This window comes from Microtus oregoni, unplaced genomic scaffold, assembly GCF_018167655.1.
Source record: "Microtus oregoni isolate MIOR12 unplaced genomic scaffold, Mior012 000040F_ref0000088, whole genome shotgun sequence".
Lineage (NCBI taxonomy): Eukaryota > Metazoa > Chordata > Mammalia > Rodentia > Cricetidae > Microtus > Microtus oregoni.
The window spans coordinates 11,199,053-11,222,426 of NW_024543207.1; the positions used below are offsets into that span (position 1 = coordinate 11,199,053).

General features: G+C 45.1%; 1 protein-coding gene across 2 annotated transcripts in view; it reads left to right on the forward strand.

Annotated features, from left to right (window-relative positions):
• Myo10 (myosin X) overlaps positions 1 to 23,374 on the forward strand; it is a 201,702-nt gene that overhangs the window by 77,511 nt on the left and 100,817 nt on the right. For both annotated transcript variants that reach the window (XM_041632052.1, XM_041632051.1), the window contains exon 3: positions 12,618 to 12,776. In XM_041632052.1, the coding sequence (XP_041487986.1) occupies positions 12,666 to 12,776 (111 nt within the window). In that variant the 5' untranslated portion in view covers positions 12,618 to 12,665. The remainder of the gene's footprint in view (positions 1 to 12,617; positions 12,777 to 23,374) is intronic.

Genomic DNA, 23,374 nt, shown 5'->3' on the forward strand with positions numbered 1-23,374 from the left:
TTGCAGGTCCAGGAAGGACAGGTCTGGCAGTGTGGTGTCACTTGCCAGGCATTTCCCCTAGTGACAGGGTGCAACCGGAACCAAGAACAAGGAGCGACAACTCTGTGCAGAATCTTTCTGTCTTCCAGGAGTCCAGAGCTTTGCCTCATGGTGGTGGACACTTTGAGTCATCCCTATCTGTCCCTGTTCCTGCATCTGATGCATCCGCTTCTCATGTGTTTGTCTCCTCGGCTCTGTGCATAGTCCTGGTACAGGGTACAGAGTCAACACACTGAACAAAAGAGCTTTTAATAAAGTTGGGCCAGGAGATGACCTAACCCCTGTCACAAGACTCAGAAATTACAGTTATTTTAACTCGGATAAGCCCAGGGGCATGCCGTTTAATATATGCTATTATGTACAAAGGGTTTTCTATGAAACGACTTGTCTTAAGGCTTTACTGTATGCTGTGAAGCCAAGAACACCCTGGCCACCTGCTCTTCTGCTTCTCATGCAACACAACGCCACGCCCACTCCTTCCCTTTCCTCCCACCAAAATTAGTCTCATATGAGCCTTTATGATTGAGTTCTTTTTGTCTAGTAACCACATACTGTCCGAATCGATCAGCAGAAAAGATCATGGCCGGCCCCTAGTGAGGGGAACTTAAGCTAGTGTATGTTTAAAAAAAAAAAAAAAAAAACCTTCCAAGTCTCTAGCTCTCTGGAGTCAGGGCTAATGAGGCCCTACAAAGACCGTAGACTTTATATTAGACACACTGACAAAGCTAATTAATGAGAAACTGTATGAGAAAAGTTGGCGTAGAAATCAGCTTCCATTGCTAAGAGTTCAAATGGAACTGAGTTTTGCCTAAGGAGCCCGACTTAGTCATTGGTTTCCTGCCCATAAAGCCGGTTTCATTTGATGGTCTGTGGAGCCTGTGAGACGGTCTGCCTTTTCCATCTGGGAGAAACGGCAAAAGTTAAACATTTGCAAATGAAAGTTTATCTCTAGCTTGGCTATTTGATGCATGGCCGTGCATAATATACAGGGTATTACATTTGTGCCTACAGATTTTGGTGTTCTTAAGTAAAAGATGCTTAAGATTTTGAAAGTCTAGAGAACCTTCCATGGAATTTTAGCCTACTTAACAGAATTGTCACTTGGCTAGTAACGTATTCTGACCTTTGTACAGAAATGCTGTGTCTATTTTAATGGCTTTAGCTCAACTCAAAAAATAATTTGTACACTATCTCAGCTCTTCCATATAGTTAATAGGATTTTAACAGCTTCAGCATTGAACTCACCTGTAAGTTCAGTATGGATGGAGGTTGACTGTTCTCTTTGTCTGAAGTAGTCTTTGGGATTATATCAGTGGCATCTGCATATTTATATCCTTACTTTGAGTTGCTCCCTCTATATTGACTTGACACTTGGTGAAGACTATTGTTTTAAGATCTGGCTTTACAGCATGTCTCTTATTGTCGTCTACTTGTGTTTTCAGCATCCGTGTTGAAGACACATATGTCTTCATGTGTCATAGTGTGCCAGTGGCAGCCACGCTTCTGGCTGAGTACTAAAAATAATGATTCTTTCAAGAGGCCCACCTCGCAAAGAAGGGACCCCGTGTTGCCTCTGTTGTAACACAGGGCAGAATATCAGTGGTTGGATAGATGGGCTCTCATGGGCTGGTCTACACTGATGAGTAGCACACCTGCCAGGAGATTGTCGAAGCGGCATTTAACCCTCTCCATTCTCATTTGTACAAGGCTGCTCGTCTTTTGCTTAGTCCCACTTGTGTCTCTGTTGTTCTAACTGCCTATCCTTTCTCCAGCCCCCCTTTAATTAAGTTTTCCTTTGATATAAAGCCGATTTCACAGAATTTGCCTCTTAGAATTTATAGTCCAGTGGGTTTTTAATCTCCAGAGTTATGTTGTCATCAGCACAAGCAATTTTATAAAATTTCTAGAACTTTTAAAAATTAGGTCTCGGGACTGGAAAGATGGCTCAGAGGTTAAGAGCACTGAGTGCTCTTCCAGAGGTCCTGAGTTCAATTCCCAACAACCACATGATGGCTCACAACCATCTGTAATGAGATCTGGTGCCCTCTTCTGGCCTGCAGGCATACATGGAGGCCAAATGTTGTATACATAATAAATCTTTAAAAAACAACAACAAAAAGTCTGTATGTGGATGCACACACATGCAAGCGCCTGGAAGACATCCAAGCCCCTGAAGCTGGAGTTACAGTTGGTGAGAGCTGCCCAACAGGGATGCTGATAACTGAATTTGGGTCCTCTGCAACAATAATGTGTGCTCTTAACCTCTGAGCCATCTTCCCAACCCCAAGTGTTAGGACATTTTCACTATGTGGAGCAGTCAGTCCCCAGTCCTTTCCCCGGAGCCTGGCAGTCCTACCTGTTCTTTCTTTCTCTGGATTCACTGTTGAGACACCTGGAATCTTACAATACATGGCAGTTTCTCTGTGTCTTTCTCCAGGTTTCTTAGTGTTTTCAGGGCTCATTATTCTATAGTATAAAGGACAGGCGTCAGTCTGTCCTTCACAGCTGAGTGACATTCCATTGTGCCACACTTAGGTTTTTTTCTACCTTTTTGCAAACAATTTGGAATGACTGTTTATTTTATGTGAATGTTTGTTCAGGGTGTCTGTTCTTTGAAGTGGACTTGCCAGGTCATGGCAACTCTGCTTGGTTTTTTTTTTTTTTTTTTAAACTGCCAAACTGCTTTCCAAAGCATCTGTACCTTTGCATGTCCCCACAAACCATGTATCAACCCACATGGTTTTCAAAGACATATACACAACTGTCAAGAGATTAGGAAAACAGAGAATTTCATTTCATTTGCTTTGGCTTCTGAGGTAAAGCGTCCCAGCCGTTGGTGCTGGTATTGTAGGCTGTACCACCAAGTGTGGCTGAGACTTTATTTCTAATCCCGAGGAAACGGGCTGCTCTGAGTGTGACGCAGTGTCTCCTCTTCCTTCCAGAGCATGGTGGTGGTGGCCGCATCCTCTGGTACAGTTTTGTTGTTGCATTCTTTCCTCGTCTCCACCTGGACACATTTTCGTGTGTGTGTGTGTGTGTGTGTGTGTGTGTGGCCTCTGCGGCGCTGGTGTTGATCTTGTCTTTGCCTCTGTGATGAGATGAAGATAGAGCAGCGCAGGGCAAGGCTGAGGAGCAGGGACAGAACACGGCCCGGACAGGTGTTACAAGGGAAGCAGGGAAGCAGGAGAACAGGTGTATGATAGCCAGCTGTGTTTGCAACAGAGAGGGAGGAGGAGGGGCTCTCTCTGGGGCTGTGGACCCATGAGCGCACACTCCTCTTCTATACTATATTTGACCCTTTCATCACAAAACCCAAATGTGAAGATGTGTGGCTGGAAAGGTACCATCCGGAAGGAAGGAAGGCCAGCGGGGATGGAGGCTGTGTACGTAAAGAAGGATGATGTCGACAAGCACAGCCATGCTCATCCCTTCTAACCTCAGCCCTGCGGAAGGCTTTACTTAGGTTTCCTCGAGGTTCTCTCACACTCCGGCTATTAGTCTTTTTTTATATATAAATTTATTTATTTATTATGTATACAATATTCTGTCTGTGTGTATGCCTGCAGGTCAGAAGAGGGCACCAGACCCCATTACAGATGGCTGTGAGCCTCCATGTGGTTGCTGGGAATTGAACTCAGGACGTTTGGAAGAGCAGGCAATGCTCTTAACCTCTGAGCCATCTCTCCAGCTCCGGAGACCTATTCCCAACACAGAATGCACAGGAGTTTTCTCTCTTTGTTTCTATAGACAGGGACAGACATTGCCTGCCTCTGCCTCCTGACTGCTAGGATTAAAGGTGTGCGCCACTGTATAAGGCTTTTCAAACAGCAGTTTCCTGCCCAGGGGAAGAATCTTTTTGAGTCAGGGTCTGTGTAGCTCTGGCTGTCCTGAAACTCACTGTAGACCAGGCTGACCTCCAACTCACAGAGATCTGCCTGCCTCTGCCTCTGAGTGCTGGGAGTACAGATGTGGACCAGTACACTCTTGAACAGTCTCTTCAACCTCTGCTCATGCTACAGATACCAAGAAAGCTGTCTCAGCTCATGATGTTCACTTTTCTTTCTGTTGCTTTCATTTGCTGAGACAGGGTTTCTCTATGTATCCTTGACTGCCCTGGAACTCCCAGTGTAGACCAGACTGGCCTCGAACTCAGAAATCTACCTGCCTCTTCCACCCAAATGCTGGGATTAAGGCATGTGCAATCATGTCTGGCTTAACTTTTCTTGTGTTATTAAAAATGCTTCTCTTTTAAGAGGACTTCACTTTAATGGTCTTTGGTCCCCTGCTCCCTAACCACCCCCCACTGCCCTTTTTCCCTCCTTTCTGTGGGTCCATGTAGTGTTTTCTTTATCTTTCTATAGGTGCCCTGGACAGTGGGGCAGGGCCAGTTCACGGGGATATTGTGGAAAGAGGGAACCATCTCAAATTCCATGTTCTTCTGCTTTGTTTCTGGCCTTGCAAGCTTTTAGTTTTTGTGCCATGAGTTTGAGCCAAGTGAACCTGCGGCCCCTCTCTGTACATACTTTAACAAACAGAACAGCCAAAAATGATTTGTGGGTTTTGTCTAGAATCTGGAATCAATCTGACTCTGTTTTCCCTCTAGATTCTTACAGACCTCTTGAGTTGTCTCTGCCTTGCACTTAGAAACATGCTCCTTTGACAAGGGAGCTTAAGAAAAAGCAGAGTGTATGGGCAGAGACTGCTCTGTTGTTTCCCGGATGCCCAGACCTGAATAATCACACAGAAACTGTATTAATTACAGCACTGTTTGGCCTATTTGCTCAGGCTTCTTATTAACTAACTCTTACATCTTAAATTAACCCATTACTATTCCTCTGTGCATGAGACTGTGGCTTACCAGATAGGTTCTGTTCTGGTGTCTGATTCCTTTGGCAGTTACATGGCGTCTCTGACTCTGCCTACTCTATCTTTCCCAGCCTGGCTATATTCTGCTCTGCTATAGGCCGGAGCAGCTTTTTTATTAACCAATGATAATAAAACATATTCATAGCATACAGAGGGGAATTCCACTTCAAGAGTGTTTAAAGTAGAATTCAGAAAAGTGATTTTGACTGGTTTAAAACTCCAGACTTGGGACGGAGAGATGGCTCAGCAATTAAGAGCACTGGATCCTCTCCTAGAGGTCCTGGATTCAGTCCTTAGCACCCAATATGGCAGCTCACACCTGTCTATAACTCCAGCTTTTTGGGATCTGACACTGTCACATAGACACATATGCAGACAAAACAACAATGTTCATAAAATAAAAATAAATAAATTCATTAAAAAACAACAGAATAAAACAAAACCTCTGCCTGATGGGGAATCTGCTCAGATGTACCCTTTTCCCTTAATTACCAAGCAACCACATGGCTGTCTTCATTTTTTGACCTATTTCATTTATTTATGTGTCTCTCTGTGTATGGGTGCCCATGGGGGCCAGAAGAGGGCATCAAGTCACCTGGAGCTAGAGTTACAGGTGGCTGTGAGCCACCTAATGAGGACAGCAAGAACTGAGCCTGGGTCCTCTGCAAGAGCATCAAGTGCTCTTAACCCCCAGGTCATCCTCCAGCCTCTACCTCTGGCCTCCACCTCTGCCCTGCTCCCCAGTTCAAGGCAAGCAGTGGCGGAAGAATGATCCACTGCTCAGCCTCTGGAGTCCGGTTTGGACATCAAATGCCAGTCCTCATAACATGACCACAGGGCCGGCCAGTGATGGGCAGCTGGCATTCTTCCCTTTAGCAGGCAGTTACTAAGTAACCAGTGTGGCATTGGATAAAGAGCCAGGGTGTTCTCGCTTATTCCAGCCAGGAATGGGTCCAGCTCCAGGGCCTGAGTGCCCTAGCCACCACACATTCGTCCTGCCCCATTTCCCACTGTTTTAGGCTGCCCTAGATTGTCATCCTTTGCCCCTGAACTGCAAGCCTTGTTATCCCCATTACCAGACTGAGATAAGAAAGGTCAGAAATGACTCTCGGGTGGTGAGTGTCACATGAGGCTTTTGTTTGGGTGTTGGACCTGGGAGGGATGGAGGGCAGGGCCTGGCAGGAAAGGAAGGTCCGAAGTCCCATTTCAAAGGGATGGTTGCTTTGCTTTAGCTGGTGATGGACTGGCACCTTAGGAAATTCAGGCTTTAACTTGGAAACCACTGGAGCAGTCTGAGAGGAACGTGAGCCTGGGAATGGTAGCCATCAGATTACATTCCTTAGAGTCATCACTTGGTCAACTCAAACTTCCTGCTTCCTGGGGTGCCCAGGACTCTGACCCCTCTGTGACCACACTCTGTTCTTACACCAGGGTTCAGGCTTCTGATGACCCCTGGGTCACAGACTATGGAGAGACTGGGAATGAAAGTGACCACTGCTGAGCCACCGAAGCTCCCTCGGAGTTCAGTACAGCCAACGTCCCTCTGCCTCGCACTGAAGCAGGCCCTGTTTCAAAGGAGAAAAGATATTAGTGGCTTCTGTATGGGTCAATACCAGCCAACGCTGCCTATGAAAATACGCTTAGATCATTGGTTAGAAACAGGGGTGCTAAACTGTTGCGAACACGCCACTAAAAACACAGCACAAGGCTCTATGGACGTATGTATGTATGGATTTTACATATGTGGGGCAGCAGATGGGTTCTGGTAGGCTCAGTTCTGTCCCCAGGCTTGCAAGGTAGACATGGTGGCTAGTAAGGCTGAGTGATTTAGGTCATCAGGTTTCTGGCTTGAAGTGGGTGTGGGGCAAAGGAGTCATCCCTGAGAAAAGAGTAAGTAAGTCCACATGGGCGCCGAGGAGCTCTGACTGGGCCTTTGGGGATCTGGGTTTATGAGTGTGTGCCACCACAACCAGATTTAGCTTCTTTATAATTAAACTTTTTTTTTTTATGTAAGTGTACATCCACACTCGTTTGTAAGCAATTACAGAGGAAGCTCCCAGGAGCCATGGGTCCAGTCTCCTCACCGAGGAGAACTGAACTGACCCTGGTAACTGGGCACAGCAGGACACTGAGACCCGGAGGCAAGACATCTACCTGGCAACCCCTTAGCTGCCCTTTACTGCCAGCTCATTGCCCTACTAGGTCCCTCCTTAAGCTCTGGAAGCCCACTCTGCTCTTTGTGCTGCCGAATGCTGTCATTTCAAGAGTATAAAAGAAGTAGAATTGCACAGCAAGGCTTTTTCCACTGCTGCCTGCTGGCAGCTTTGACTATCATGAGTACAGCTGTCGTGAGCATTTATGTGTGAGTTTTCTGTGCAAGCAGTAGTTTTCATTTATCTAGAATCAGTGCCCAACTTGCTGGTGAGTATGCGTGCTTTTAAAAGGTAAACTTATTATTGTAGTGTGTAGGTATGGCGTCCAGGTGCACCATGGGTTTGTTTTAGAATAGTCCTGGAATAAGAAAAGCATTATCACCCTGCAATCTTTTCCGTCACACTCAATTCTTCAGTGTGAGGAGACTGGCCACAGGGGGCTGCATGCATTCCCTTTCCCAGTAGCTGGATGCATGCATTCCCTTTCCCAGTAGCTGGATGCATGCATTCCCTTTCCCAGTAGCTGGATGCATGCATTCCCTCTCCCAGTAGCTGGCCTACATGGCAGTATAAGCAATAAAAAGGGTTTATAATGATTCGTGGCTGATTCTTTGCCAGGTACATTCTCTTAGAAATGATTAGGAATTTCCTTTATGGATGTTAAGTAATGTAGTTCAATACTCGAGAGAGATGGAAGTCCCCAGAATCACAATCAGGTCCTCGAGCCCGGCAGCAAGCATTTTCTCTGGTTGATTGCTGACCCTGTTTTGTGTTTATTGGTCTCACCAGCTTCTCCATGGTATTTGCTTTATGGATGTAACTCAGTTTTTTTCTGACTTCTTTTAGAAATACATCTGATTATTATATCGTGCTCCTCCTTTCCAGAAACAGTTCTGGAAGGAAAGGTCTTGTAAAAAGGACTATATCATTTTGACTTACAAAATTTCTTAATGTTTAGAAAGAATCTTGAAAAACCAATACCTGGTTCATTGATGTATATTAAAATGGCTTCTGATATAGTTCAAGAGATGCCATGGGCCTGAGAGATGGCTCAGTCAGCCTGTTGCATAAACATGAGGACCTGAATTTGGATCCCAGGCACTCACTGAAAAGTTGTACATGGTGATGTGTGTCTGTAACTCCATCGCTCTGGTCAGACAGACAAGACAGATCCTAAGGCTTGCTTGGCTAGTCTAGACAATCGCTGACCTCCAGGGTTAGAGAGAAAGAACATATAAGAAAAGTAGGGAAGAGTGGAAGACACACTGAAGCCATCCTCTCACGTTCGCATGTCCCACATGCATGTGGACCCACACGGATGCACACACACAGTAAAGAACTTCTTGAATGGTATGGAGGGTCAGTCACTGATCTTTTTAAATCCTCCCAAATTAAGTCAGGTGTTTACTCATCCAGCAACGCATTCAGACATCACAATGCAAAGAGTAGGCTCTGTCCCTCACCCCCACGGGGTTTCTTTTATATTTGCCTACTGGTTAGGCTGTCCCAAAATGTATGACATGAAATAACTCCCTTTTATATGTCATGGTATGTATTTTCTCTGCTCCCTTGTGCCTTTGAAGACATCAGTGATACTGTATATTTATTTGTATTCATTACTTTTTTCAAGAAGCAACATAAGGGTTGAGGGTTTGTTTTTGGCCTGCTCTACTGGGGTAGTTAGGTCCATCACAGAAGGGACGTTACGATGGAAGAAGCATGATGTCATACTGCAGCTGCCGTCAGGAAGCAGAGAGACATGAATTCTGCCTCCCAGATCCTTTACTCCTTATGCAGTCTAGAACGCAAGCCCAGGGAGTGTGTGCCTCCCCTTTACAGTGAGTCTTCCCACCGCAGTTCACCATGTGGAAATAAATAACATGAGAAACTTAGAACCTCACAGCGGTCTGTCCCCTAGGTGATTCTGCATCCCGTAGACCTGATAGTGCATACCAGCCAATCAGCCTTGTGAATTTGTTGACTTCACCTGAGGAGGGGTGTGAGATCTGTCCCCACTGCCTTTACATACCAGAAAAAAAAAATCTTTGAATGGATTTTCTGAATTTCTAAGTTTATCGGGCTGCTCTGTGGCCAATCCTATTCTAGGATCTTTGCCAGTGATAATCCATTTCCTGATAGGCAGTGAACCTCACCTTTCCCTCCAAGGTACATTCTGGACCACTCCACTTCTTTCCTTGGAAATGCTCATGGCTTTAAGCATCTGCTACACTCTGCCTCAACAAATGATCTATGTACTCCCAGCTTCTTTTAATCCCATCACAGTTGTCGCCCTCTGTGATTCTCTTCTCCTAAGGTCATGAAAAAGAATAGTTCACATCCTCTTGATTTTCCCACTCCTGGGCTGGGCATGTGCCTGTGTTCTGTCTGCCACTGGCTGCTGGCAATATGAGGAAGGCAGTGGTAGGGGCTCTATGAATAATTTGAGACCATTTGTTTTTTTTAGATTTTTACTTTGGTTTTTGCTTTTCCCTGAGATTCTGCCTAGCTCTTCTCTCTTATATGGGCTCCTGCATTGCCTTGCTTTTCCCAATAAAATGAAAAAAAAAAGGATAAGGAAATATTTATATTTGACATGAACATGTAGTCAATAAATACATATATAAGTATACATATTTGTGACTATTAAAAAGTACATTATTTCTAGAAAGCAAAATCAATATAACACAAAATTTTAATATTTAAATGATGTTCTGTCTTCAGATTCTGGGATGGGTGCTTAGCGCATGCATAGTGACGAGCTTTAGGGAAATGGTGTTGGCACTGGACAGGAGCTGATGCTGGTTGGGTATGAGATCTGGAGTGGGAACTGGTTGTGCTGACTTTGAGGCTGTCCCCTTTCCTGAAAGAGCTTTGGAGGTGACTTGTATTGACCTCAGGGGTGTTCTGAGGCCACAGAGTCTGGAGCAGTTTCTCAGGACTGCTTTTAACCAATACTTGAAGTTCTGAAGACAAGGCCTCCTGAAAGACAACACAAGACCTTTCAGTCCGCTCCTCAGCTGAGAAGAGTTGACCAGGCTAGGCAAGTTGTGCCTTGCACCTCCTCAGCCCTTTCTGTGGAGTATGCTGTCCTCCTGGGGTGTTTCGGGAACACCTGCTTGAATTGGCATCCCGGAGGAAAGCAGGCTAGCAGAGGGCAGAAGGCTTGTCTAGTTTGCGCCTAGTCGACATCCATTGCCTGTCCATGTTTCTTGAACTTTCTTCCTTGGTGGTTTTGACTCAGGCATGTGTTTCTGGTGCCATTACCTACACAGATGTTTTTTTTTTTTATTTTATTTTTTTTTTTTTTTTGGTTTTTCGAGACAGGGTTTCTCTGTGGTTTTGGAGCCTGTCCTGGAACTAGCTCTTGTAGACCAGGCTGGTCTCGAACTCGCAGAGATCCACCTGCCTCTGCCTCCCGAGTGCTGGGATTAAAGGCGTGCGCCACCACCGCCCGGCACCTACACAGATGTTTTGTTGGATGTGATTCACCCCACCCATACTCCCTCAGCAGCTCCAGGTCTCTGTCCAGCTCATGGTGTTTTGGTGGCCCGGTGGGTCCCTCCACCACCTGAGGTAGGGAAACGAGGCTGTCTTCTCAGGTGAAGGTCTGTCAAACAGCATCTGGGGAGGGTGGTTCTTTCTTGGGAGGGAAGGGTGTGTCTCTATGCTGGCCTGGGGAAGTTTCTCAGGGCTGGTTTGGACCAACTTTTGTGGTATGTCTGGCTTAAGTACCACTATGGAAGTTTATTTTTTCTCTAGAAAAATAAAACATGCCATTTGTACCGAAACCATTGGGTTGGCATTTTTGTAGTTCTCAGGGTGTCATTCCCTTTTGTAGGAATGTGCTATTTGTTGCAGTGTAGACAGCTGGTTGATATTAAATTTAAAATCCTGAATCAAAAACTTCTTCAGACATGGCAGAAAGGGCTTTGTGTGCAGTCATATGCACGTGTGTACGTGTGAAGGCTATGAGTTCCTCATGCTATTTATATTCTTTTTCAAAGAACCTTTTGGCAGTTTTGTTTTATTTAAAGGAAGCTTGCATGGCTTAAAAAAAACTATTAACTAGACGCTAGTAGGGATGAGAAAGCAGCTGAGGGATAGGAGCACTTGCCAGACCTTGCGTTTGATTCCCTGTACTGCAAAACCAACCCAAACTATGAATGCACAATTGAAGATTCAGACTTCATAGGGAAATCCCTTTTATTTGTACGTTTACAGGTACAGCAGTCTGAACTTGGTTAACAAACAGAGCATAGCTTTCTGTGTTTTAATTCTGTGGTCACTTACTAACAGAACACCAAGTGGCTTCAGAAATATGTGCTGATCCCAATAATGAGCCATAAGTATTTAGTGTCACTTGACGTACATGCTAATATATATGTATATGTATGTATGTATATGTATGTATGTGTATGTATGTATGTATGTATCACTCCTTACCTTTGTCTGGAAGTATAAGGTGGATCATCCGATAAACAAAGAACACATGCATGTTACATTCCATGATGGAGAGGGAATGCTGGTCACATTTTCTAAATATTGATGTCATGACTGTGGCAGTCTTGTAGCAGATGGGGGGAATATTTACTTGGTTAACAATCAGTATAACAATATAACTTAAATCAAAGAACTTTGCTGTGAAACTTTGAAGCTACCAAGTGATTCAGAGTAAACCTGTAGGGAGGCCACATTTCTGTCTAAAGAAATAAAACAAGGGCTGGAGAGATGGCTCAGCGGTTAAGAGCATTGCCTGCTCTTCCAAAGGTCCTGAGTTCAATTCCCGGCAACCACATGGTGGCTCACAACCATCTGTAATGAGGTCTGGTGCCCTCTTCTGGCCTGCAGGCATACTCACAGACAGACTATTGTATATATAATAAATAAATAAATATTAAAGAAATAAAACAAAACTGGTCATTAAAAAAAAAAAGTTTTGTGGGCGCTGTTGACACCCATCACTTGAAAGGCAGAGGCAGGCAGATCCCTATGAGTTCAAGGCCAATCTAATCTACAGAGTGAGTTCCAGAATAGCCAGGGATATGCAAAGAAACCTTGTCTTGAAAAGAAAAGGGTTTTAGATTTACGTTTTTATTTTAATTGAGTATTTTGCCTCCCTGTGTGTGTGTGCCCCACCTGGTACCCTTGGAGTTCAGAAGAGGGCATCAGATCACCTTGAACACGAGTTATGGTTGGTTAGAAGTGTCTGTGTGGGTTCTGGGCTCTGAACTTGAGTCCTCCACAAGAAGTGTTTGTAACCATTTAGCCGTTTCTCCAGCCCATGTGAGTTCCCTGATTTATATCAATTAAAAAACTGCATAGAAAGTGAATTATGAATTTAAAGTTTCTGTGAGTCCAAAGATGATTGATTATAACTTTACTCCAGCAGCTGTCAAAATAGTTTCTTCCTTAGAAAATGTATAGATGCCATAAAGAAAATTAAAAAAACAAATACACTTCTAACACTTAGACTGTTGTAATGAGATTGTTTCCCAGGTCTGGGCACTTGCACAGAGTCATCTACTGGAGACTAAACAGTGAATTCGTTCCTGCCCTCAGGTGTTCACCTACAAGCAGAGCACAATCACCCACCAAAAGGTGACGGCCATGCACCCCATGAATGAGGAGGGCGTGGACGACATGGCCTCTCTGACCGAGCTCCATGGAGGCTCCATCATGTACAACTTATACCAGCGGTACAAGAGGAATCAAATATACGTAAGTTCCACCTGCAGTTCCGTGGAGTAACGGGTAGCTCAGTGTGCTTGCCCAACCTTCGTGAGCCCTAGTATCCATCCCCAGCACTCCACGCCCCATAAAAAGAAGCCCCTCAACTTGCAGTGGGTTTTTTTTTAACTTTCAAAGAATATTCCCTGACCTTTGAGCGCCTCTTATTAATTTCTGAAAAGTTGTTTTTTCTAAAGTTTTGCCAAGTTAGGAACTTGAGAGAGAAAAAAACAGGTCCTCTGCAGTTTGAGATGGCTCACCCTCCTGCGTCTTGTGAAGCCACACATTGTGTCTTGTTGCTGAGTGTTCTTTTATGCAAAGAAATCATTTAGGATCCTTTGCCTTCCTCAATAAAGGACATGCCAGTACCCCATCAAAACTTCTTTATCATTCGTTTGAATTTTTCTGGTTTTGTGAATTTTATGTAGCCATTTCTGCCTCTAGGGTCCATCCTAAGAGTGATTTTTGCCTTCATGGAAATTTACCTTTCTAAGTTTCAGGGTTCCTACTTCCTGCTTTCAGTGGAGAAATGCAGATATAAAACCTTCGTGTGCATTTTTCCATGAAATGGGATTAAACCTGTATTATAAGTAATATGGAATATAAGTATGAAAAAGTAATATTTACAATTCGCCTTTCAGCTGCAGAGATGGTGCAGCCATTAGAAGTGCATGCTGGTCTTTGAGAGGGCCTGATTTCAGTTCCTAGCATCTAGGTCAGTCAGCTCACATGACTGACTGCCTATAACTCCAGTTTCATGAGGACCGATGCCCTCTCCTGGACTCGGAGGGCACGCAGATGCATACATACTCAAATACAGAAGCATACATATACACATAATTAAAAATAAAATAAATCTTTATGCTGTATGGACAGTTTGTGGGACCCCAAGTAGTGGAACCAGTATTTATCTCTAGAGCATGAACTGACTCTTTGGAGCCCATTCACTGTGGAGGGATACCCTGCTCAGCCTAGATACAGGGGGGAGGACCTTGATCGTGCCTCAAATGACTTTATTAGTGAATGGGTGCCGCGCACCGTGCCCCCATGTCTGGGCTCGGTGCGCTATTACCCAGTTCTCGAGCTTCGGGCAAGAGGCTGGAGGTTAAAATACACAGACACACACAGAGACAGCAACATGGGTCATCCTTGAATTCCCCAAGAATGCCTCCTTTATTGTGTTCAGGGGCAGATTATATAGAGATAGCCACACCCCAGCCAAACCCACCAGAAACCACTCTCCTGCCATCAGGAACTCCTGAAGGTCTCGTGCTCAGAGCAGCTGTAGGCACTCAGATCAGGGGATTACAAGAAATTCAGGATCTGGGGTCTCACTGCTCCCAACAAATGGGGGGTGTGGTGGGGAGAAGGTGGGAGGAGTGGGAGAGAGAGGGAACTGGGATTGGTATGTAAAGTAGATTGTTTTCAAAATTAAAAATAATCTTAAGAAATTCATTCTATAATAACTTTTTGAAATTGAAATACAGATATTGTCCTGCGTCAAGATTAATGCTCTACATGTATTATCCCCTTTTCTGTCTGTTAGCAAGTTTTTAAAAAGTGAAAATGGAGACCATTGCTTATACATTTTTTTTTGTGTCAAGTTCAATTTCATATAGTTTTCTTTGAGAACTAACATAATGATACTATTGAAATTCTTGGACTCATAGTAATTTCTGTGCCATAGCAGTTTATGTTTAATGCTGCCAGTGTTTTTGGAATTATGGTTATTATAATGATTTCGATCTCTGAATAGTGCTAGCAGAAGCTGTTTGGTCCTCATGGTCTGTGCTTAGGTGGAGGAGGGAGTGAGGTAGAGGAGAAACTAGACATAATTTAATGCTCGCTTTTCTTTAGTGTGAAGGAGACGTTGAACGTCTTTTACACTGTGATAGTGTCATTTTTGTTAGCCTGACCTGCTGTTTGATACACACTCTCACACAGCCCTGCATAGAGGAACCCGGCTGCATCTCAGTCCCCTGACTGTGGCGCTAGCTGACCCCAAGTCTTCAGATTGCAGTGTGTTCCACATGCCCCTTTGAAAAGGTGGCATGTATGCAAGTTTGTGTAAACGTGGCCATGTCATTTCCGTTTTGCACATACAGCGTGTGCGTCCACTCTTTGGCTGTCAGCAGCGAATTCACAGCCTAGGTTTTCTGATGACTTAGGTTGTCTTGGGTCAAAGAAGACGGGCCCGTCGCCTAGTAAGTGTATATTAAACATTTAAAAGGTAAATGCCATGCACATTAAAAAATAGCCTGTTCTAGCTGATGCTAGAACATGAAGCTTGATTTTTGCAAACTTTTTTTATTGTGGTATGCCTCTTCTGTTATTTCTGAACTCATACTCTTCCATCGTAAGAAAATAGATGGACATTCTTATTGCACGTTTTCAATAGATAAGAAAGTAGGTCAGCTAGGAGAAGCTAAGCTATCCCAGGGCCTTTTTTACCCTCTTTTCTCTGTTCATGATAATAATGTTAAACCTGATAGCTAAATTGCCCAATAACTCTTTGAATAAGATCTTGGTCCTCTTTTCTGACATGAAGTTCTTCAACTCTTTTGAGGGAAAAGTACATGATTTTTGTGCCCCGAACTTGCAGCTAAAATGAGCCAATTATGCCCCAGTGTGCTTTCTTTTTGAGATGTGCTCGGCTGTGTTATTGCCCATAGTGGGCACAGCATGACTTGGTCATTGCTGTACTGTTTGCGGGAGGTACAGTCCCTCTGAAGTGGTCCAGTGGAATCAAACTGCTCCCTGTCAGAAGAGCCACCACTTCCCCTGAGTCCCAGCTCTGCACAATGCCTGTTTATATCTTAACACATTTAGGGGGATTCTTTGAATTTTGCTCAGGGTGTTGTTTTAATGTTCTCTTTCTGAATGAACACAATGCCATACCTGTGCTCAATCCAGACAGCTAATTTATCTGGTAACAGTGGGTAGGCGTGATGGATAAAAGCCGTCTCACAAGCTGGAAGAAAGGTGCCTGAGGGGCTACTCTGCTTTCTGGGGTCCCTAGGGGTGCCCACTTCCTGTTCATTCCTTTTGGTGGCAGAATTCAGTCACGTGCTGTTGTAGATGGAGTCTGTTCTTTACTCCTGACTGGCATCTGAAGGGAATCCCCAACTTCTAGAGCTATTCATGTTCCGTTTCCCTTTCCTCTGGGCACACGGTTTTTTCTCATTCTCTCTCTCTCTCTCTCTCTCTCTCTCTCTCTCTCTCCCTCCCTCCCTCCCTCCCTCCTTTCTCCTCTCTCCCTCTCTCTTCCTCCCTCTCCCCCCATTGCTGTTCATCTCCCTCTCTCATCTGTCTTTCTATCTCTGTCTCTCATGAGGAAAGGTGACAGTTTTTAAGTCTCAGGATTAGATCAGAACCAGGGAGTCAGAGACAGCTCAGTCAGTGAAGTACCTACTTCATCAACACAAGGACCTGAGTCAGTGTTTGAATGTAAACAGCAGTGCTGGGTAGGAGAGCAGACAGAGGGGTCCCTGAGGAGTGACCCACAGCCAGCCCAACTGAATCCGTGATCTCTGGGTTCCCAAAGACAGAGTGAAAAGTGATTTAGGAAGGCAGCTGACTTCAACCTCTGGCTTCCTCTGTACATACACACATGACCATATGCCCCTGCTCATGTGCATACATGAACTCACACATAAATATACACCACACAATTTCTTTTATAAAATCAAATCAAATCAAATCAAACCAGCAGAACTCCCTGGTAATGTCCTAGCTGCATTCACAGTTGTTCGTACCTATGGAATCCCGTCACTGTGGACATTTATAATCAGTTTCTGGGGGTGAGCGACTCTGTTTCTTTGGGGAGGAGCTGGTGTTCTGCCTTCCACTAATAAAAAGGGACTCTTCCTGCTAGGCCCCACTCATGTGAATGTCCTGCCATGTGCTGTGGGACAATGGTCTGTACCCTGTCATTTGTATTTTAATAAAATGCTGATTGGCCAGTAGTCAGACAGGACATATAGGTGGGGCAACCAGGCAGGAAGTAGAGGTGAGGCAACAAGAACAGCAGGATTCTGGAAAGAGGAAAGATGCAGTCTGCAGTCGTCACCCAGCTGCAGAGGAAGCAAAATGAGAATCTCTCGCTGATAAAGGTACTAAGCCACGTGGCTAACACAGACAAGAATAATGAGTTAATGTAAGAATTAGTTAATAGGAAGCCTGAGCTAATAGGTCAACCCGTTTATAATTAATGTAGACCTCTGTGTATTTCCTTGGGACCAACGCGTGCCGGATCAGGCAGGACAGAAACCTCTGTCAACAGCCATGGCTTTCTGCTCTGAGGTGACAAGTTGGTGGCAGTAAGGACCACTTACAGCAAAGACATCTGCTGCTCTCTGTTCACGAGGACTTGATCCAAAGAAAACTTCTTTTTCCTAGCATTTGCCATTCACTATGGAAAGAGGTAGAGAATATCTAATGAAAAGAAGAGAAGGTTTGGGACTAGGCAAGTGAGAACGGAGCCCCACTCTTCTTCAATGCCCCCTTCAGGTCCACATGGCTGATTTAATCTTTCAGAATTGCCCTTTCTTATCATTTGTTTTTGGGAAGGTCAGATATCATAGCCCTCTTTTTGCCATTGCTCTGAAATAGAACAATAGAAAGCTTCATACACTTTAGCTGTTGTCTTTTCTTATCCAGCTTATTCATCTCATACCAATGAGTTTTTATTTAGAAAACCCCAGCCTGGAACTTGGCACCGCATTCAGGAGCATTTGGAAGGTGTCTAGAGCATGTCCCTGGCCTCAGCCTGCAGTTTAGCAGGAAGGAAAACCCAAAACTAACTGACAGCCTACACACTGAGCAACTGAAGATCCAATCTCACGGAGGAACAGCAGATACGAGAGTGATACAATCTTCTCGTGACCTATGTCCCTTAACTCCTGTGGGAGGGTGTAGCTCTGCCCAGTACTTGCCCTAGGTAATGAGAAGGTTAACACTCTCCGCTGGTCACATCTGTAAACCCCAGGGCTCTGTCCTGCCTCTAACATATTTGGCTCCATGACCCTCCCACAGCAGCTCTATTCTTCCTGAAACCGCTCATGTCAGAGCCCTGCTTTAGACCCTAACACTGGGTTCTTTGCAGGAACTCCAGACTCGTCTGTGTTGGGGGCTTCACCTCATCTGCCTTCCCATCCTCGCCTGCTCTTCACTGCCCCTCCTCACCGTGGCCCTGGGTTCCACTCTGGGCCTCCTTGACATATGCCTTCAAGTCCATTGGTGGGAGTGCGGGTGGGGGTCTGAGGAGGGCCTCCCCTCCTTGGTCTCATCCCTTCCCACCTCCTGATGAAAACTGGTAAACATCACACAAAGATGAAAGTTTTATGTGAGGGCTTCACTAAATTGGGAGAAAGTAGACTGTGGCTATAGAACCCGGTGTCTCCTGGGAAATATTGGAAAATTAGCTGGGATAGGCATCCAAGGTTAGAAAACCCTAAAGCATTTGTTTTCAGATGAATAACTGTCTCTCTGGGATATTTGGTAGTATCTGAAGACATTTTTAAATATTATAGGTAAGTTGAGAAATGCTAAAGATTTCTAGCTGCTAAAGGCCCTTGGATGGTTCCTGCCAACCTGTAGGACAGCCTCTACCACAGGGGATTAACTGGCCCCACTTGTCACAAGTGACAAGATTGGGAACCCCCACCTGTCATCATGCTGATCTGAAAAGTGTACAGTTGACAGTATAGAGTCCATGTTACCTCTGTTAAAAGTTTATAGAAAGTGACTTCGCTGGACAGTTGGTAAGGATCTGATCTTCCAGCCAAGAGTGTTGAGATGGAGATTTTAGACCAGCATTGAGATGGAGGTAAGGCCTTAGGTGAGAAGCAGGAGAGAGAGCGAAGGAAGGGTTCCCAGCTTGTGAAGCCCTGTGGCGGAACAGCGCGACACCAACAGTCTTGGCAGCTCCTCAAGGGCTCGAAAGGATTTGTGGGTTTTGGAGGCCTGTCCTAGTCATCCCTGGAGCCTGGATCATCTCAGATTGTCTAGTGTCTGAACAGTGTTGACTGGAGCAGGAGAGGTTCCCATGATTCTGGCAGGAAGCGCTGTGTCCGAATGTGGGTGGGAACTGCCAGGCTTTTGCTGGTCCAGCAGCTCTGCTTTCTGCCAGATGGAGGAGACGCTCATCCCCTAACGGCAGTGGCTGTCAGTTCTGAGTTAGCTCTGTGGAGGAGACTCCCTTCCCAGCAACTAAGGAGTGGCTCCAGACCACATCACTAGAGCCGAAGGGAACCTGCATTTATGGTGTTGAGGAGGGCCCAGAGGAGGTTGTTTTGTGTTCCGTCCAGCTCTTCTCTTAGTTTTTTGCTCTTGCAGAATAAACAGCCACAGAGATCAGAATCAAAGGTTCCGGTTGGGGAGTAAGACTATGTCTACAGATACCGCTCTGTGAGCAGGGAAGATGTTCTACATACAGCTCACTTAGCTGTAGTTCTTTCAAAAATAGCCCTTTAGCCCCAGTATGTAAAAATGTGCGCTGTTCCTGAGTTACTTTTGAAGCTCACTTCTAGGAAGAGAAATGCACAAGCCGAGAGGTTCTGGCCAGTTAGTTACCTGTTTGCTTTAGCAGACAGTGAGTGGCGTGGCATGGAGGTTTCTGTTTGGACACACCATCATCAAAATTTGTGTTTCATTTCCACAAGCTGAGTCTTCCCAAAGCAGTCCTTTTCATTTACTTCTGTCTATTAGCAAAGCCAGAGTCAACAATCTCTACAAGTCACAAGTTTCAGGAGGACCTAGAGCTTGGACCGATTGTCCAGTTTGGCTTGTGCACACACCAGAAACACCCGTGTGGTGTGGCTTGTGAGGAGGCTCTTGCTTCCTGACTTTTTTATACCCCTCACTTGAAGTCAAGGTTTGTGTTACCAAGATGTAATTGTAACCATCTGGCTGGTTCTGAGTGTTCCCAGGGTTTACCCCACTGGGCCCACGAGTCACCACCCTTCACGCCTGCGCACAGTGGCTGCACCTATGGTCACAATCAGGCCCTGTGTTTTTGCGAGGTTCCCCACATACCCTAATTCGCCTTTGGTTCGGATTCCTTTCAACATGACAAGAACGTGAAACATAAGTTCATTCATAGGAAATGGAGACAGTTAGACTGATAACTCGAAACCCGGTTACTGAGCTTCAGCCCTTGTGATGCAGGCATCTTTTATAAAGTATTTTTAACATTTAACTTTTTGTTGTTGTTTAAAAATGTTTTCATTTTGTATAATTATACCATGGCAAGTGGTTTTCTTATGTAGGACCGAGCAAAGAGCACCCTTGAACAGAATGAAACAGAATGGATATGTTAAGGCAGCGCAGGGAGAGGGGCTCTTTGCAATGTATGTCCCCAGTATGCCCGTACCCATTTAGCCCTGCCTGACTATCAGACTCTGTGCCGGGCTCCAAGGTTGCAGAATTCCTCTTGTTCACAGTAACTGTCTGTTGAAAGATTGCATAAGTGGAAGTCACTTAATTGATTGGTGAGGACAGACATTAGCAAGCCATGCCTGAGGCTCAGGGCGGCAGTGGGTGTGTGGAAAACGCTAAGTCTGGTGGAGAAGCATCAGGTTGAGGAAGTGGCAGGGTGTTCCTCAGCCGAGGTGTTAGCTGCATGAGTTTGAAGTGTCTGAGGACATTTGGCTAAGGAGGAAAGTGGCTGTCGTGGCACCATTTGGGTGTAGACAAAGAGTAAAATAGCTCAATGCATGTATCCAATACAGGCCATTCAAAACACTGGAGCAAAGGCTGCACATTGCTGGTCAGCAAGGTGCCTGCGAGCGGGTGTGTGAGTTAATGAACTTCATTCAACTCATAAAAATGATGACAGAAAATAGACATGAGTTTTGGGGAAACTCTGGCAACAAAAATTTGGCTAACAGTAGAAGGCACCAGATCTGGTAGGAGGGTTGATGTCTTAGTCACAGAGAGTCAGAGAAGCAGAATCCAGTTCCATAGTCACGTTAGCTGCTAAGAAAGTTGAATTCACTTTTAAAACATTATATATTTTATTTATTTATCATCAGTTTCTCTCTTTCTGTATGTGTGTGTTTGTGTTCATGGTGCACACATGGAGGGCAGAGGAAGCTTGTGGGACTGTGGTGGATGGAGATTGAACACAGGTCGTTAGGTTTGCTGTCAAGAGCCTTTTTTCCTGAGCCGACTTGTTGGCTCTAAAAGTCTGACTTTCTATAAGATCGTTGGGTTGCGGTCTGGCTAGGTGTGGTGACATTGTCAAGGTGTGGTTCTGTGGGAGGAGACAGGTGCTCAGGAGAGCTTAGCCTTGTCCATGTTGGATTTGAGCCATCTGTTGGGCACCCACGGGAAGAGATGCAATGGTCCATTGAGTAATGGATCTCAAGCTGAAGTTAACGCCTGGTAAAGATTTAGAAAGTGAACCACTGGGGCTGGAGAGATGGCTCAGCAGTTAGGAGCACTAACTGAGTTCAATTCCCAGCAACCACTTGGTGGCTCACAACCATCTGTAATGAGATCTGGTGCCCTCTTCTGGCCTGCAAGCATTCGTGCAGGCAGAACACTGTAAACATAAAAAAGAAAAAAAAAACAACAACTGCCGTATTCAACTAGGGTGACTGCAAGAGGAGATGGGGCAGTGAGGGTGGGAAATAAATCGAAAATAAGCGATTTCTATTTCTTCACAACATCTCCCTTCAGGAAAATACCCCCAGCACAAACTGTAGGTAACCAGTTCCCCTGGTACATTACCGCCTACTTGATCTCTGTTCAGCCTTGCAGAACCGTGGGGAATAGGGTTGTTAGCAATGACAATAATAGCCCCTCTGACTCATGGAGCATTTCCACACAGTAATCATGTAAGGTATTGAAGGGGACCAGCTCTAGCCGAGAAGAATCTTGGTCCAGAGATGTTAAGCCATGTATCAGGTAATGCAGCACTAGGGCCGAGGAGCAGGTGTTTGGACGTCTCCAGACCACGCTGTCCCGATGAGTTGTTCCATTGAGGGAACTCTGCTGTCCCACCGATGGTGTGGCTACTGTCACGTCTATAGCTCAGCGCAGCTAAAGCCTGTGGGTCATACAGGATTTTTAATTATACTTGATTTTCCTGTAAGATGGGGTATATTGTCCCTAGAGGTACTAAGAAACCAAGCCAGTGTGTGGAGTGAACATAACAAGCTACTCGATTTCCCGCCTCTGAAAATACACTCCCTATATCATTCTTAGATACAGGGTGCATCTGTTACTAAACCACAAGAACGGTGACTCCACTTGACTCAGTCAAAGGGCTGAGAAGTGAGATGCATGACTGAAAGATAAAAACAAATACTTTATGAAGATATACCGCATGCCTGGCATTTTGACATACACATATACTGTGGAATCAAATTAAAATTTTGATGGGCTAGATATAGGTACATTCTGCTTTTTCCAGCCCTGAATGGATGGATTTGGTGTTGAAGAAACACCATTGGGTTTCTCTTAGCATTTTGGGTAACACGTGCAGTGGTTGTTCCGAATTATTAGAGTGGGCAGGAAGCATGTTTTTCAATGTGAGTTATGTGGAACCTTTCTGGCGAGAAAGTTTACATGCTTCAAAATAGGATGTGTTTTCTATTTCCGAACAGCCATAAAAATGACTGTGTTGTTTGGTGTTGTGGAATTTGGAATCCAACTTGCAGAAGCTGGCACCTGCGTGTGTCCAGCCTTAAGCTGCAGAGTCATCGTAGCTGTTTTGGGAGCAGCGATAATACCTTTTTATAGAGCGCAGAATGATCAAAGCTTGCAACCAGTGCTGCTTCCCAGCTGCTAGGGGCTCTTCCAGGGCTGTGCCTTCCGCCCCACTTGGTACCACCTGCCAGCCCGGCCTCTTCTCCCTCCACCTGCTGTTTCCCCGAGCTGCTTGTTGCATTTCTCTTGTTATTTCTTGACCCCTCTAAAGGCACAGCCTGTGTTTTAGAGACAAAAATCACTTTTGCCAAGGGTGGTATCCTTAAGTGGGGGGCTGTCTTTGACCCTAATTATTTTGGCTAGGTTTCAAACACTGTAACTTGTTATTTGGGTAGACTATTGTAAACCGTTACTATGGTGGCCATTCCATAATATCCTTCCATGGTGAAGTCAAAAGTGTGCTTTGGCACCTTCATTGGCACAGGCCCTTAAAGTTTACTAGTAGGGATGCTTCTGTGGGCTGAAGCCGTTGTTCTGAGATTGCGGTCACATATCACTGAATGATGGGGATGATGCCTGAGAAATGATCCAGGCAGTTTGGTCATTACATGGACATCAGCGGTACGCTAACACAGAGGGAGAGCACTGTGAAGCTCCTCTTGTATATACAGCCAATTCCTTGGCCCAAGTATTATGTAGCGGGGTAGGACTTGGACTGTTATATGGCCTTTTCAGGGGTGGGATGGAGAGGGGGAGACTGGATTGTGGAGGAAGGGCTTGTGGAAATTGAATTGAAGTATGGTGAGGCCCCGAGTAAGGCAGTCTCTTGGATGGATTCTAGATGTAAGTCAACAGAGTATATAGGACAGGGACAGAACTGAGATAAGCTCTGTATGTTGGTGGTAAAGACCATAGCTGTTAATCCACAGCATGGC